This window comes from Phaeodactylum tricornutum, chromosome 4, assembly GCF_000150955.2.
Source record: "Phaeodactylum tricornutum CCAP 1055/1 chromosome 4, whole genome shotgun sequence".
In the NCBI taxonomy this organism is placed as follows: Eukaryota; Bacillariophyta; class Bacillariophyceae; order Surirellales; family Neidiaceae; genus Phaeodactylum; species Phaeodactylum tricornutum.
Genome location: NC_011672.1, coordinates 1,101,440 through 1,117,962, shown reverse-complemented (window position 1 = coordinate 1,117,962; position 16,523 = coordinate 1,101,440). Strand labels below are relative to the sequence as shown.

General features: G+C 50.1%; 6 protein-coding genes across 6 annotated transcripts; 3 read left to right on the top strand and 3 right to left on the bottom strand.

The window, feature by feature from the left end:
* The first annotated feature begins 336 nt into the window (after nucleotides 1–336).
* Nucleotides 337–1,770, top strand: VDE (violaxanthin deepoxidase). Its single transcript, XM_002178607.1, has one exon. The coding sequence runs from the start codon at nucleotides 359–361 to the stop codon at nucleotides 1,670–1,672; it is 1,314 nt and encodes a 437-aa protein (XP_002178643.1). The 5' UTR covers nucleotides 337–358; the 3' UTR covers nucleotides 1,673–1,770.
* A 780-nt stretch (nucleotides 1,771–2,550) lies between these two features.
* Nucleotides 2,551–3,611, bottom strand: PHATRDRAFT_26293 (predicted protein). Its single transcript, XM_002178330.1, has 2 exons — nucleotides 3,527–3,611; nucleotides 2,551–3,099 (listed from the first exon to the last, which is right to left on the bottom strand). Exons 1-2 carry the CDS (start codon nucleotides 3,556–3,558, stop codon nucleotides 2,685–2,687), a joined length of 447 nt encoding a protein of 148 aa, XP_002178366.1. The 5' UTR covers nucleotides 3,559–3,611; the 3' UTR covers nucleotides 2,551–2,684.
* A 599-nt stretch (nucleotides 3,612–4,210) lies between these two features.
* On the top strand, nucleotides 4,211–7,480 carry PHATRDRAFT_26290 (predicted protein). The gene has a single exon (XM_002178606.1). The coding sequence runs from the start codon at nucleotides 4,367–4,369 to the stop codon at nucleotides 7,334–7,336; it is 2,970 nt and encodes a 989-aa protein (XP_002178642.1). The 5' UTR covers nucleotides 4,211–4,366; the 3' UTR covers nucleotides 7,337–7,480.
* A 1,141-nt stretch (nucleotides 7,481–8,621) lies between these two features.
* PHATRDRAFT_44632 (predicted protein) lies at nucleotides 8,622–13,006 on the bottom strand (the record flags this gene model as incomplete). The annotated part of the gene is made up of 1 exon (XM_002178329.1): nucleotides 8,622–13,006. The coding sequence occupies one exon, from the start codon at nucleotides 13,004–13,006 to the stop codon at nucleotides 8,684–8,686; it is 4,323 nt and encodes a 1,440-aa protein (XP_002178365.1). The 3' UTR covers nucleotides 8,622–8,683.
* Nucleotides 13,007–13,509: 503 nt separating this feature from the next.
* PHATRDRAFT_44631 (predicted protein) lies at nucleotides 13,510–14,877 on the top strand. Its single transcript, XM_002178605.1, has one exon. It carries the CDS (start codon nucleotides 13,739–13,741, stop codon nucleotides 14,849–14,851), a length of 1,113 nt encoding a protein of 370 aa, XP_002178641.1. The 5' UTR covers nucleotides 13,510–13,738; the 3' UTR covers nucleotides 14,852–14,877.
* Nucleotides 14,878–15,085: 208 nt separating this feature from the next.
* Nucleotides 15,086–16,004, bottom strand: PHATRDRAFT_44630 (predicted protein; the record flags this gene model as incomplete). The annotated part of the gene is made up of 1 exon (XM_002178328.1): nucleotides 15,086–16,004. One exon carries the CDS (start codon nucleotides 16,002–16,004, stop codon nucleotides 15,171–15,173), a length of 834 nt encoding a protein of 277 aa, XP_002178364.1. The 3' UTR covers nucleotides 15,086–15,170.
* Between the last annotated feature and the right edge of the window lie 519 nt (nucleotides 16,005–16,523).

The following is a 16,523-nucleotide window of genomic DNA, read 5'->3' as shown; positions in this document are numbered from 1 at the left end:
CACATACGTCAACGCCCAATTGCGTGGCAGGCAATATACGGAATAAGCGGAATGTCCTATCCGGTATTCAGCGGCAATTTGGAACATTTTCAAGTCATGAACGTGATCTCATCCGGGACGGCCACGATGACATCAACAACGTCAGTGGACGCAGAATCATCAGCATTCATCTCCGTACGATTCTCGTCCGCCGATCCATTCCACCGCGCTGGATCCGACGAAGCGACCGAGACGAATAGCATTATCGACCAACATGGAAAAAGAGACACCAAAATCCCTCGTACGGACTTCAGCTAGAAAAAGCAGTTTCACACATTTCTTGATAGATCACTTTCGGGAAAGGCCAGGAAAGGTTACCATGAAGTTTCTCGGTGTTACCAGCTTGCTTTGTCTCTGGTCGGTGGTCAACAGAGAGAACGTGAGTGAAGCCTTTGCGCCCCGACACCAGTCACTCTCCCGTCCATCGTCGAGAACGACATCGGCTTTCTCTCGGGCTCCAATTTTGTCGCTCCGCAAGTACGACTCAGATTCAGAGGTTGAAAACGATTTACTCTCGAAGCTGAATCCATTTCAAAACTGGCAAACAGCTTTGCAGAGTACAGCATTGGCACTAACGATTGGTGTCGCTTCCTGGACGTCCCTTCCCACAATTGTCCCTCCAGCGTTTGCCGCCACCACGGATTCCAAATCCATCGTTTCGTGTCTCTTCCAGAAATGCCCTCTCCCCCTCGCCAAGTGCATTGCCAACCCCAAGTGCCTCGCCAACGTTGTTTGCATTAACACCTGTACGGGACGACCGGACGAGATTGAGTGCCAGATCGAATGTGGAAATCTGTTCGAAAATGAAGTGGTAGGTGAATTCAATAAATGCGTCCTGACCGATATGAAGTGCGTGCCGAAGCAGGGCGATGACGGATCATATCCCGTTCCCGCACCCGAAATCGTCGTACCCAAGTTTGACACCAAGTTCTTCGATGGACGACTCTACATCTCAGCCGGACAAAACAAATTGTTCGATGTATTTCCCTGCCAGGTGCACTTTTTTACCGAAACCGAAAAGGGCAAGTTCTTCGGCAAACTGAATTGGCGGGTGGAGCAGCCAGACGGGAACTTCTTCACCCGGGATGCGCTCCAAGAATTCGTGCAAGATCCGAATCAGCCGGGTCACTTGATCAACCACGACAACGAATACCTACATTACGAAGACGACTGGTGGGTGATTGACTACGAATACGACGGCAACAAGGACGGCGTCCCCCCGTTTGCGTTCGTCTACTATCGCGGCAATAACGACGCCTGGGAAGGATACGGCGGAGTCGTCGTGTACACGCGCGCTGCCCAGCTACCTGAGTCTCTGTTACCTCGTTTGCGTGTGGCCGCCGAAAAGATTGGCTTTGACTTCGACAAAGATTTCGTCATTACGGATAATACATGTCCGACTGATCTGAGTGGCAAAGAAAAGCAAATTTTACGCGAAAAGTTTGCCGGTAAGGTTGCTCTGCAAACCGAGCAACAGTTGCAGGCCCAGGTCACACGGCTACGGGGAAACGCGGTGAATTCCATCAAGGCGCAAAAGCTGTTTTTTGAGCAAGGTCTAGAAGGTGCGCAAAAGGCGTATGATGCCTTGGAAGAGACAGAAAAGCAGTTTGAACGAGAAACCTCCCAGCAATAAATGACGGGGGTACCATAGAGACCGATGATCTGTACAGAGTATTTTGCCTAATCATTCTGTTTGGTCACCTTAACCCTAATTCAAACTCAAATTGCTGGCTCTGACTCCCTCATTGGAAGAATCTTTTCTCATGTTAGGAGCGTTGAGGTCTCCAGCCATAACAGACTCTTCTAGGGCTTGTGCGATAGCATGTAAAAAACACTGCCATTTACTGTGAATGCAACGGAAAGGTCTCGATGCACATCAACAGACGGGCGTCAGTAGAATCGCAGTGATTTTGGGTGATCATGTTACCACATATTTACAGTTAACGATCGCGTAGCCAGAAGGCTGGTTTTGGAATGCAATCTTCCATTTTTTTTCCAAGAGAAGTCAAAATCTAATGAGAAATCCGTGTATTGCTCAAAGTGAAATAGCTCATGGACAAAGTACACTGCAAAGTCTCGAAGTCGCAGTGAATCAAACAACAATGAAAACCCAGAAAACAGATTTCGCCAGGGCCTCTCACGACAAATGAATTTGCGACTCTTCTTTTTGTGTTTCGAGCTAACTTTGTAATTAACTGTAACGAAGAAAATATTAACTGTAATTAACGGCGATCAAAACTTGGTTTTAATTCATGTCAGATTATGATCACAATGTCAATTGATCTACTTGCATGCAGTCTCAATTCACTGTCACTGTCAGGAAAAGTTTTGCTGTGGAGGCATCCGACACTTTGACAAGTTCATGGCCTTGAAATTTCGCTCCTGTTTGGCTAAATGTAAATGATGTGCCACTCTTGATTTTGGGTCGGTGCGCACGTCTCAATTCATTCGAGGCCTCCACCCAGTTTTTTCACGAGGAAAAAGGGATCAAGTTGAAAGCGAGAAAAAATTATCGAGAGAGCAGAATTTATGTTTTACGTAAGGTTACTGCGTACGCCAACTAGTCCCTAAACATTACTAGAGGAAGTATAGAGAATGAGGACCCTGCTTGCGAGACAGGCGATTTGCGGTCTACCGCACCCAGTTTAGCGGTAGAGGCCGTTGTTGAAGCGATCAATGACGTAATCAGCCTGGGGCTTTTGGGCAGTGAAGCGGCTTTCGTATTTTTTGAGCAATTCCTTTTCCTTTCCAGACAATCCCGGGATATTGTAAAGGTCGCCGACCGCATTGTAAGGTCCATTGGACGCAATTTTTCCAGCCAAGGTCGGGTAAAGACCGGGCATCTTGAGGTAGACACGAACGTTGGCGTTGTTGACGTCGACGATTTCACTGCCACCCAAGTAGCCAACGTTCTCGTAATCACGAATAGCGTTGGCTGTAAGGGGAAAGGCAAGCCCAGCGGCTACCGCCGCGGCCGACAGGAATTCACGACGTTCCGCATTCAATTCCGTAGTGGCGGCACGCTGCACACCATTGGGTGCGACAAAAGAAGCAACGGTACTGCAACAATAAACGAGTAGCAAAAGGAAAGTGTATGAGTATTTCATTCTCTTGTGTATCTAGCTACATATGTCTCTACATGCGCTCTGGAAAATCGGGCCGTCGCGCAACGTCTCTAGGGCAGGGTAGAGTTCCGGCAACGAGACTCGGGCCATGGGAATGCAACACGAATGGCACGGCAGATCCATTGATTCTTAAAAGACATCATTTGAACCCGCGAGCAGCAATGGGAAATTTAGTCACCGTAAAACTGTGACTGTTGTTTCGTTCTCGAGCTTGAAAGAGCGTCCGAAGTACTCACGGACTAGCGACTAACTGTCATCATACGTATTTCCCCCACCATTCGTCCGTTTCCACGACTCTACCCGACTCCAGTCGTTTTCCTAGCAAAGCACTAAGCTCCTCACTCACGCATGCTTCTACTTACGAGATAAGGACGGCAAAGACAGCAAGCTTCATGATTGACAGTGGATGGTTTGATTACTCGAGAGCTCGTTTGGAAGGCGTGAGTGTGACGATGTGGGTATCTCGTCCGCTCCGCGGTTCCGTTGATTGCCGCGGTCGGACAGGACCGGGTGGGGCTCCCGAGGCCTGTGATGCCGGTCTCTTGGATCTTCAACCTGTCGCGTACAGGCATCGTACTGAGACTACGGGAGAAGGAAAGATACACCCTCAACCAGCACTCGAAGCGGAGGAAGAACAGACAGTCAATTCAAAGTACGAGCGACGAACTTAAATGTTCAACAGATCCCTCGTCTGTCATTCCACGGTGGTAAATTTCGGAAACGAGACATGTCGTAGTGACGACAAGATATCGGAGCAGCTGCATCCGCCAGTCATCTTACCGGAGACCTACTCTCGACCAATCGTATCACGACAGAGCATCCAAAGATCTCGCGCGCGCGGCATCGACGCGTTCGCCTCGCCGCAATGTGCGCAAGATCCAAACGGAAAGAACACCTTTTGGCCTGGAAAAAGACACACCCCGAAAGTTCCCTAACGAATGTGAGCCATCTGATCGCCGTATTTTTTCTTCTACCCGAACGCAAATCAGAACCCGATTCGGTCTGCACGGCTGTTTGCAACTGCTGCAGGCACCCATACACCACAGCTGCACGGAGACCAAACCACAGAAGTTCCTTCGCCCTCTTTACACCGAACGCCACAACTGGCAGTGAGGACAAAACGACCGTTTCATCCCTGACCGTGACTCCTTTCTGCACATTCTGCTTACTCTCGCACACACGAGTAGATAAGATAGCATAGCATGTCCTCTTTGGCTCTCGCACGTCGACTTTCGTCGTCCCTTGGGCATGGTAAGAAGTCAATCCCTCACTCCGCCTTTGCGACGCTGGCAAATCCTCTTGTTTCTTGGAACGGCGATGTGAGTAGGAATACTGATGCTAGTCCGAGCGTTAGTGCTACCTCTCGCAACCATGTCCATGCACTCTGTGCTTCCAGTTCCACCTCGGCTACTGTATTTGCGAAGAATAGTACGTTCACTGGTAGCACCTGGTCTCCAGCCTCGGTCCCTTTGATGCGCAGCTTTTCGACGGTGTCTTCGACGGACTTTCTCCAAGCCTACGAAGCGCACGTGGCGGAGCGTCTCAACGAAGCCGACGGTCTCGGCATTGCGCCAAAGCCTCTCAGTGCCGAGCAAGTTTCGGATCTCATTGCGGTCCTAAAAACGGAAACTCCCAACGCTGAAGCCTTGCTCGACCTCCTCGTCAATCGCGTTCCTCCCGGAGTCGACGAAGCTGCCTACGTCAAAGCTACCTGGCTCAGTGCGTTGGCCAAGCAAGAAGAAACTAACCCCTACATTACACGAGCCCGCGCCGTCGAGCTCCTCGGGACTATGCAAGGAGGCTACAATGTTGCTACTATGGTGGAACTTTTGGAAGACTCCGATAACGAGATTGCCATGATTGCCGCCGACAAGCTGTCGCATACGCTTCTCGTCTTTGACGCATTTTACGATGTGCAGACCATGCACGAAAAGGGCGTCGCCGCCGCTACCAAGGTGATGGAGAGTTGGGCCAGTGCGGAATGGTTCACGAAGAAACCCAAGGTCCCCGAAGTTATGACCGCCACCGTCTTTAAGGTAACAGGAGAAACCAACACGGATGATTTGAGTCCGGCACAGGACGCTTGGTCGCGTCCCGACATCCCTCTCCACGCCGTGGCCATGCTCAAGAACGCTCGCGAAGGTATCAACCCGGATAAAGAAGGAGAAATCGGTCCGATTCAACAGATCCGCGCCTTACAAGAAAAAGGATTTCCTCTTGCATACGTCGGAGATGTAGTCGGCACCGGATCGTCCCGCAAGTCCGCGACGAACTCCGTACTCTGGTACATGGGCGACGATATCCCCTACGTGCCCAACGTCAAATCTGGTGGACTTTGTTTGGGTAGCAAGATTGCGCCAATCTTTTTCAATACCATGGAAGATTCTGGAGCCCTGCCCATTGAATTGGATGTGGGCGAAATGAATATGGGCGACGTCATTGACGTCTACCCCTACGAAGGTGTTGTCAAGAACCACGACACGGGCGAAGTCGTTACGGAATTCAAACTCAAGACTCCCGTCATCATGGACGAAGTCCGAGCGGGAGGACGAATTCCTTTGATTATTGGTCGTGGCTTGACCGTCAAGGCCCGCGAAGCCTTGGGTCGAGATGCCGCCGTAACGGATGTCTTTCGTATGCCGGCACTTCCCGAAGGCAGCAAAAAGCCGGAAGGCTTTACCTTGGCCCAAAAAATGGTCGCCAAGGCCTGTGGACTTCCCGATGGTGAAGGTGTCGTGCCTAATCAGTACTGTGAACCCCGCATGACCACGGTGGGTTCGCAGGATACAACTGGTCCAATGACTCGCGACGAATTACGCTCCTTGGCTTGTTTGGGATTCTCCTCTGATTTAGTCATGCAAAGTTTCTGCCACACCGCGGCCTACCCCAAACCGGTCGATGTCGTGACTCACCACACGTTGCCTGATTTTATCCGCACTCGCGGTGGTGTTTCCCTCCGACCAGGTGACGGTATCATCCATTCCTGGTTGAATCGTATGTTGCTGCCCGATACGGTAGGAACCGGGGGAGATTCGCATACTCGTTTCCCCATTGGTATTTCCTTTCCTGCTGGCAGTGGCCTGGTGGCTTTTGGTGCGGCGACGGGAATCATGCCACTCGACATGCCGGAGTCCGTCTTGGTACGATTTTCTGGAACTGTGCAGCCCGGTATTACTCTCCGCGATCTGGTGCAGGCGATTCCGTATACGGCAATCCAGATGGGACTGTTGACGGTCGAAAAAAAAGGCAAAAAGAACATCTTTTCCGGACGAATTTTGGAAATCGAAGGTCTTCCTCAGCTCAAGTGCGAACAAGCCTTCGAATTGTCCGACGCATCTGCCGAACGATCCGCCGCAGGTTGTACCATCAAGCTCGACAAAGAACCCATCATCGAGTATCTTAACTCCAATGTTGTAATGCTCAAGTGGATGATTGCGGAAGGATACGGAGATCCTCGCACGTTGGAACGCCGCATTGCTCGCATGCAGGAGTGGCTCGCCGACCCCGTTTTGATGGAAGCCGATCCGAAGGCGGAGTACGCTGCCGTTATTGATATCAACCTCGACGAACTGAAAGAACCCGTGTTGGCCTTGCCAAACGACCCAGATGCTTCGGCCTTGTTGTCCGAAGTGCAGGGCAGTCACATTGACGAAGTTTTTATTGGCTCGTGCATGACCAACATTGGACACTTTCGCGCCGCCGGAAAGTTGCTCAACAAATTGGAGAAGCCCATCCCGACACGCCTTTGGATCGCTCCTCCTACCAAGATGGACGAAGCGCAGTTGGTCGAAGAGGGCTATTACAGTATCTTTGGTTCGGCCGGTGCCCGTACGGAAATGCCTGGTTGCAGCCTTTGCATGGGCAACCAAGCACGGGTCGCTCCGGGATGCACCGTCGTGTCCACCTCGACGCGGAACTTCCCTAACCGTCTTGGACAAGGTGCTAACGTGTATCTTGCCAGTGCTGAACTCGCCGCCGTCGCCGCGATCGAAGGTCGTCTGCCGACAGTGGAAGAGTATATGAAGTACATGGACCAGGTTAAGGACGACGCTGCTGATACGTACCGTTATTTGAACTTTGACCAGCTTCCGGACTTTGTCAAAAAGGCCGACTCTGTGGAGATAAGTGCAGAAATGAAAGATGCGGCCCACAAACTTTCCATGGGGGAGTAAAGAATAAGCAAACAAAGGAATGCGGATATAAGCACAAGAATTCGATTGTTTTACAGTGTGCACGGATACGCATCAACATTCAATATACCATACATAATACGAAAAGGATGGTTCTAGCAAAGGTTTTGTGGTCTCTGTTACATACAATATTCAAGAATGCTGTGTTGAAGTGTGTTTCGTTTTGTTTTCCTTCATGAGATCAACACTTTCGCTTCGCTGTGTTTCATAGTTTTAGATTGCATACCAGAAACAGATATCATATTTACCGTGAAAGTCGTATATGACAAAGAGTATTTATCCACCTGAAATTTATTCTATAATGGTTGGTTTAAATCAGATCACGACTTTTTGGACTATTATCTCCACTTGGAGAGTCTGCAAAAGAAAACATATTAAACATCACGCCATTTACGTCATGGTACGACATTAGGAATCCTCGAAAACTCGTAGATTGTCGTACCATGAGGTAAATGGCGTGATGTTTAATAGGATTTAGGACGATGGCCGCAAAACGATACCATAGATAACGAAGGGAAAATCCGTTGATATCAAAAGAAAGGTGGCAACACTGATCACGCAATCTTTGCATTGAGCAGGTACAAGCATGGGACAAGGAAGTTCTACACAGTCTGACGACATCGATGTCGCTTCGGGAGTTAGCTTGTCGCCCGAGCTAGAAGGTGAGCCTTACAGCGGTAGAAAACGGCACGGATACATGGACGAAGCTGCAAACAGGTCTAACCCTATGGTAACATGTTCTAGAGGAGATTGTGCGTGACTTTCAAAACAAGGCAGTCCAGGACGAATGGAATAAGTTTCGAGCGTCAGTTTTGGTACAACGCAACGAACGAAGCCAAAGGGTTGCCCAAACTGTGCAAAGACTCGAGCAGGAACGTCAGGCTCGAGCTGTGGAGCGATCACAACGAAGTTCCAGCCTAAATGATACCATCGATGGGCTGAATGCAAAGTTTGCCGATGCTGCTGTCGCATTGGAGTACGATGCCAACCGCTTGGCAGAAATATATGCCAATAGATTTGAAGATGGCAGGAACGGTGAGCTAGATTCAATGCCTCTTCCTTGCCTCGGACCACGTGCTCATTGGATTGATTGCCAAAAGAAATATGCGGTAGAGCCAAGTCCGTGCGATGCATATGCTGAAACGCTTCGTAAATGCGTGAACGAAACGATTCAAAGGAATAATGAGAAGCATGGTTAAATCACTTGGAAGGATTGACTTTAAGCCGAGAAATATGTGCACCAAATAAAATTCGTAGATATGGATCTAGCTGTGCAACAAGAGAAGTTACATCTTACTACTTTGCTCGTAAAGCGTAATCATAATGTTTCTACCGTCTGCCGCCACGTCTACGAACAGGGTGTCGGCCGTCGTCTTTGTCGATGTCGTCGATACGAGGCCGCTTTGATCTCTGCAGCAATGGCTCGCTGCTCTCGCCAGGTTCGGACGGTGAAGAAGGACGGCTTCGCTTCGTGGCAGTGCGAGGGGGTATTGGCTGGGGTGGGTCTTGTCGAGGACGCTGGAATCGACCTTCGAATCCTCGCGGTGCCTCTTCTCGTGAAGGATCTTCCCTGCGGCCAGAAGTAGCCAATGTCGAAAAGTTATCGCCTTGCCGAGCCCCACGTGACCAACGATCATCTCTTTGAGGTTCTCGTCGAGAACTCCCTCCAGGGTCCTCAAGGCGTCCTCTAGATGCGTCCGTAGGTGCATGACGGGCTTCCTGGCTACGACTGCGATCTCCATTCTCTTGACCTCTTGCACGGCGTCCATCTTCCACTTCGCGAGGTAACGGAGCTCTTGAATCTCTGGTACCGACGGCAGGAAGCGGACGTCTTCGGTCACCGCGGTGGTTATTGTCCCATTCCCCGATCTCTTCTGTTATCTTTTCAGAATCCCGCTTGAGCTCCGCCATTTGTTCCTCGACTTTCTTTTGACGGGCAACAGCTGCAGCCTGCTCTGTGGCTCGCCGTGCCTTCACAATGGCGGGATCCTCTTCTTTCCAGACTCCATCATCCCTAGCCCGAAGAAGCTGGGTACTGAACGCTTGTGCAGAAGCTCGGATGTCAGCGAATTTATTGCCTTCGTCCTGTAACGGTACGAGAGCTTCTAGAAGTTCATTTCCAAGTCTTGGTCGTGTTGGATAGACTTCTACCATGCGCTTCAATACGATCAGACAGTTACGCGTATGGATGTATTCAGAAGACTGTAAACAACCTATTGCGGCGGCTCCAATGGCGGCATGCCATCTGTTGTACAGCACCTCAAACTCTGCATAAGATACTGGTTGAATCGAACCTCGTTTCTTGTTGAGAAGCATGGAACACGGCTTCCCCGTGATCTCTGTATCGAAGCTGTCCTTCTCGTAGCGCCATTTACTGGCAACCTTCCAAATCTCGCACAGTAGAATCGAGACATTAGCGGCCTCCCCTTCAGTCATGCCAAAGAGTGCTCGTGAAAGCGAAACGACGGTCACGTCGAATATATACAGGGTACCGAAACCGGGTGTCTCTATCTCGTGAAGGAACTTGACGAAGTGGGCGCAATACAGGGCATCATCTGGTCCTTGCATGCAGCGTGGAAATACACAACGAGTCAAAAATGCTGTTGCAGATTCTTCATTGGCTGTTTTTGATTCAAAAAGGTCCGCAGCAAGTTCCTGTATCGTTTTGCGACTTTCTGCTACATGCCGCTTCTGCTTTGCAAGGTCAGCTTTCAATTTGACGACTGTTGTCTCACAGCGGTTGATTTCGTCTTGAATTGACGCAACAGGTGCATTCCCAGGCTGAACCGAGGTTGAAGGTGATGCATCCTTTTGAATCGCGAATCGTTCTCCTTCCTTTTCCAGTCGAGCAATCTCGCTGGCGTACACTTCTTCAGGGCAGAAAAGGTCGTACAACGACTTGGTATAAAATATCTCGAAGAGTGTTGTCGAAATATAATCCCACGTTATTGATGGCAAACTCGCTTTGTAGATCATTTGTAATTCTGACGATATCCGAAAGGCTGATAAAGCGTTCGGCAAATCTTTATTTATGGCAGCCTTTCTGATAAATGGGCGACAAAGCATCCATGCGAAAGCAACATCCATACCATAATCAGTGCAAAGTTTCTCCAGCGAAGGCATAAAAGTTGCAATCTTCACAATAGAAGAAGCGGTCTGTCCATTCATCCCCGCCGGATCAGCAATGAGAAAGTTTAAAAGAACCGTCATCACAGATTGACATGTGTCGACCAAGTTACCAATCAGCTTGACTGGCTTTGGTGGATCCGTAGAGGACCCTTCAAAAATGATTTGATGTCGAACTTGGGCCAGGAGAATGAGCAGTGAAACTCCCGCTCCATCAGTTTGTAACACTCTCCGTACCGCGTTGGAAGCAGACAGATTAAATCTTTCGATGACACCAAACGACATTGTTTCGCGTTGTAGTGCGGTTGATCCAGCTCGACCCTCCAATTGTGTCATTGACAAATTTGCGGCCGGCGAGTAGTCCGCAAACGCCCAACCCCCTGCAGTCTTCAAGAGCGTCCGCAGCATTCCCAATTCCATAACGTGACCATCCTTGAGACGTCCAATCAGGTAGCATAGTATTCCGCGTAGCTCCATCGAAGGAAAACGTTTATAAAAGTACCCCGTAAACGATTCCAGCGATTGCAACCATTGCGATACATTGACGCCGTCTTCCTTTAGACGAGATCGATTTACAAAGCCGTTGTCACCACTTCCACTTAATCGGCTCAAAATGCAAAATCCCAGGACATCCAACGACAGCGGTGTCACGAACCGCAATGCATCCACCATGACCTCCACAAGGTTGTCGTAGGATTCAATCTGACTGAGAATAGTGGAAAAGACAACCAAAGGATGATGATGACAAACTTTCGCGACACCCCGACTAACGTCCCGAATAGTGTCTTTAGAAAGACGCTTAAGCTGGTAACGTGCATCCTTTCCGGCTTGTATCTCGCCACTGACTTGCCAAAGTGGTTTCGCGCTATCGTGTAGTCCAGCACGCTCCAGCCCGGTACCCCGCCACGACTTGTACAAGGCATACCGAGTGCGATAGGACAGGGGCTGCATTACAGTCCATACTTCTGCAGATCGGGACGGACTCGACGGGAACAAACTAAGCGTGGGAAGCAGAAAAGATTTATAGAACGCAAGTACTTTCTCGGACACTTCCTCCTCGGTTGTGTCGTTGTTGTAAGCCGCCAAAAGGCGACACAGCTGACTGAAAAAGACAGGCCGCAGCACGATGCATCCTGAATTTTTGACGTATGACAGTGGTTCAACCACAATATGGAGCAAAAAGGACAATGTGTCTCTGTCCTTTCGCTTGTCGCCATTGTTTATGTCCATGGCATCGTCCGACGCAGTATCACCCTTCTGTTCGCGACACGATTCCGTCCATGGCACGGGAGCGACTCGACGTTGCAGCAGGGGCTGAATTTCTTGGTGCGTCCAATCGATCAAAGCCACACCAATCGTGTCGGGTAGGAGTGTGCAAAGTTGCGACCAGTTTACCACACCCACCTTTCGTGCCAACGGCCAGGCACGTAACGGCTGCGTTACAAACAGGGTTTGCAAAAACTGTATCGCTGGCGAGGAGACGAGTGTCGTGTGTAGTTGCTGTACTGCGGACTGCTGTTCCGACCCGGGCTCGTGTGTGCCGTTGGCGACCGGAGCCGGTGAGGACAAGCGCACCTTGCCTAAATCCCGTACCCGTGAAGTTTCCTGTTTCCGCCAGGCGACTTCCAAATCGTTCGCCGAATCCATCCATGACGACGGCAAAAACGAGAGCATTTTTTCCACGTCCAAAGCATCATGTGCGGCCAAAAACGCCATGACCTTCAACAGTGGCGTTTGCTGTTGTAGTGGCCGTCCTTGAAATTCAAAGGCGAGCAATTTTGGCAAGTTGTCCGAGGGTAGAGCGACCAGCAACGCAACCATACGACTTGCCGTGGATGTGGAGGTTTCGGTGCCGGGTGATCCCGGCGCTTCCTTTGGATTGGCAAAGGCAAGCTCGAGCACGTTTAACAGCAAATCGAGTACTCGATTGGGATCCAAGGAGAAGGTGCCGATCAGAGTTTCCAAACGCGAGATATTGTCGGACGAAGACGGTATGTTCGTCGAGGATGCAAAGTGTAAGTGTTCATTCGATACGGAAAGCAAGAATTGGAGAAGCTTGCTGTATCCTTCCGACTCTTCGTGCAACAAGTTCCACTTGTTTTGGCGATAAAAGGTGGCGGTATTGTACTGTCGGAGTTTCTTTTGAAAATCTGCCTGATTCGGAATGAGTGTCGCGTCCTGTAAGAGTCGAGCGTCGAGTGTTTGTACGAGAGCGGTGCGAGTCCACGGATAGGCCTGCACGGTATCTCGCACGAGCAGTTGCGGGAGTGCGGAGTCACTGGACACGGACGACGACATCGTAACCAACCACAAAACATCCACGAGCAAAGAGGAGAGATCCTCCTGCTGGTCTGTAATGGCCAAACTCGTCCATACGGTACGAGCCTGCGAGGCAGTAGTGTCTCCGTTGTCACCGTCTCCCAAAGCAGCTCTTCCGATCTGACACAGGTAAAGGCGAAGCACCGATGGATCCGGTATTTCCTGCCGCAAGACTTCAGTGACGGTCGCCAGGTCGGGGAATGTCATGATTCGTGTTCACCCGGCGTCCTTCGGCGGATCCGGTGGTGTGTCGATCGACAACTCGTCAAAGATGTTGTGCTTCTCACACAAACTGTCTCGACCAGAAGGACTTTGCAGTGAATCGATAGTGCGATCTAGCTAAAGGAGGAGGGAGTGTCGTTGCCTAGTTGCTTTGGTGTTGTGTTTGTTGTGGTGTGGTCGGATGATGCCGGGGTCTCATGGTCGCAGTCACAGTCACAGTGGACTCTCGTCTGTGGTTCCCGTCGGTAGCCGAGTTGTATACTATGTGTTTTCATTGGTTATTTCAAGTCTCGTTTTGTGTCTATTCACGGAACCATATAAGGATGTGACACTTTCGGATAGTATTTGGATATAGAGCAGTGACGAAACCCTTCAGACCATTATCAAGCACACACAGACCTTGCTACTCACTGTCATACGCGTACTACAACAAAGCTCGTGCCCGCAGCGACGCCATCGACAAGGGACTTGTGAACACCTATTTTGCGTGACGGTTGTTTGGTCTGGAAACGTAGAGGACAACTTGCACTTACAGTAAACTGTTACAAAGCCTTTGCTGGATCGTTGGATTCCGTTGCTCGTACGAATTTCGGTATTCGACTCCCCTGTTTCGAAGAAACCTGAGCTTTTGGTATCGAGACCTACCGCTTGCTCCTCGTGCGTATTCCGAAATACCCTGGCAAGGAAATTAAGCGTGTCATTGTCAACAAGCAACACATGATGAACTCTGCGTACGACGACGAGGACGACGACGGCGGGTTTGGACCGAATCCCTTTCGTGTCAACCATAACGATCTATTGGATATACCGTTGCCGAATCCCACTCCTCAACAACAACCACAACAACAGTACGCGGCGTCCAATGTCATGTTGAATCAGCCGTTGAATCAACCGGATCCTCAGTCGGGAATGACGGGTTCCTTTCAGTTGCCCCCTGCCTCTCCACCGTACCATCCGCCGCAAAACGTACAACAAGCACAACAAAACCAGCAACAGCACTTTCTACCGGGAAGTCCTTCGCAACTCCGAGGAGCCATGGATCAGCAAGCACTCCCCGGTAGTCGCAAAGCTCCGTACGGTGGAACGGACGAAATCGCCTCCACGCCCACGTCCTTGCTCAGTTGGCGTTCCTGTGTCAAGTGCGTTCGTTTGGATTCCTACGTACAGTACTTTGATATGGACACTCGGGACATTTTGCTCCGTCTCAAAGCCTCCGTCACCACCTTTTGGCAACCCGATCAATTCCGTACCGCCGTGTTGGGAGATCCATCCACGGCCGACGAAAACGATCTTTCCAACTTGAAAGGCCCGGATTTGTACGGACCTCTTTGGGTGAGCATGACTTTGATTTTCGTTTTGGCCGTCACCAGCAACCTCTCGGCATATTTGCATCACTGGCAAAAGGTAAAGCGCGCGGACGATGCTACCCAAGTGGACGCTTTTGAATTCGACATTCGCCATCTCGTGCGCGCCTCCAGTGTCGTCATGACCATGACCGTGGGTGTCCCCACGGTGCTCTTCTTGGCCTGCGTTTGTGTCGGCATGTCGGGCATTCCGTGGGCTCTCTGGGTCTGTTGCTACGGATACGCCCAGGTCCCCTTTTTGTTGGCCGCGGCCGTTGTCTGGGTTTGGCCGCACGAAATCTGGGAATGGAGTGTGCTGCTTGCCGCCATGGTTGTATCCGGAACGCTTGTGCTGCGAAATATGAGTACACCGTTACTCAGTCAAGACGTGTCCGCTAGTCAATCCAAGGCGGCGCCGATCGCCATTGCGATATTGGCGTGTCACGTCATCTACGCCGGGGTCTTGAAAGTGTCGTTTTACGAATGAGTACGGCGTATTTATGAAATAGTTGGCTCTTTTTTAGTAACATGCAAATGGCTTGTTGATGTGTGATCTTCATTTTGCAGTACATGTACGGGACCCTGCGATAGGCAAGCATTGCAGATCATTGCTGGGATACAAGACCAACATTAAAAAATCGAATACTGCTTCCGGCAGAATCGCATAGTGTAAATTCGACTCGAAAGGCTACGATCCTATTGCTTGTAAAAAAAAAAGAGTGTATGTATATACGTCATCATCATATTGTAAGAAATCTATGTGTACATATGCAGATAACGTTTCCGTAGGTCTCTCCAATCGACCTTTACCATTGGCCGACTTTAAAGTTTTCAAAGAATTGTCCTGTGGGAGGATTCTCCATGGTCGCTGGGATCACCGCATTCTTGGCACCATCCGCCGGATCACGGACACCTTTTGCACTGGTCATATCGGTTTTGCAATAGCCGGGACAGCAACAATTGATCGAGACGGTTCCCTTGTTGGCGTACTCCCGCGCCCAGACTTTGGTAGCGGCAATGACCGCCAGTTTGCTGATCCCGTAGTTGGAACTTCCCCATCCCTTGTCCTTTTGTGTACCGTCATGAACAGCCGTTTCAAACTGATCGACTAGCGATTCCAATTCGGCCATGGTCAAATCGTTGGACGAAAACTTGCTTTGCAGTTCGGGGGACAGTTGGGCCAGGCGTCCCGCCATACTGGCAACGTTCACCACGCGTGGATCTGTTCCCTTTTCTATCAACGGCAATAGGCGATTGGTCAAATCTACCGTACCACGAAAGTTAATGTCCAACGTAGGCGTGCATTGTTCTTTAAAGGGAGTTGAATCTGAACCCTTGAAAGCAAACCCCGCATTGTTTACCAGAACATCAACTTTCCCAAAGGATTCCTCCATTTGTTTGGCAAAGGCCCGGTGTGATTCCGTATTGCCTAGGGTGAGACTCGCGGAGGAAACCTTGACCTTGTTCGGGAGCTGAGCTTGCAGCGAAGCCACTGCGTCGGCTGCTCGCGATTCGTCCCGACACGCAAGCAATACGTGCTCAAACAGATTCGAAAGGCCTAATTGCAAGGCAATGAAGTAACCAATGCCCTTGTTGGATCCAGTCACGACGGCAACGCGTCCGGAAACAGTACTCATCATTGCGAACGGTATACTTTTGATACGCTATCTTTGTGGAACGGGGATGTTTCTATTGCCGTCATGCCTGCAAAAAATTGGAACGATGTGGAACACGATCGATTCGCCTCATCGATTTTCGAAGACGTGATCGACGACAATGATGCGCACGGAATTCCGCAGGACAATCTAGAAGTGAAACCGTAAACAAAAAAATCAAAAACGTCGCTGATGACACTTGAGATATCGTACGACGGACTAACAAAGTCTCCAGCGAAAAAAAGGCTTTTTCATGTCAGCGCTTGTCGCAAAAGTCTTCACCGTCAGCTTTTAATGAGCTACAGCGGGCTGACCCCACGCTCAACTGTCTTCTGCACCAAAATTACACACCCTTCGAGAACTTGCCGTGCCCATTTGACAACCCAAAGCCCTTTTTCTCTTTACGTTATCTAGCGAATACAACAGATTGACAGGTAATTCGCTTTTGCCAATTTTAGAGTGTCAGGCAGTAACTGCCGTATGCATCGGAAAGTAAGCGTCGTG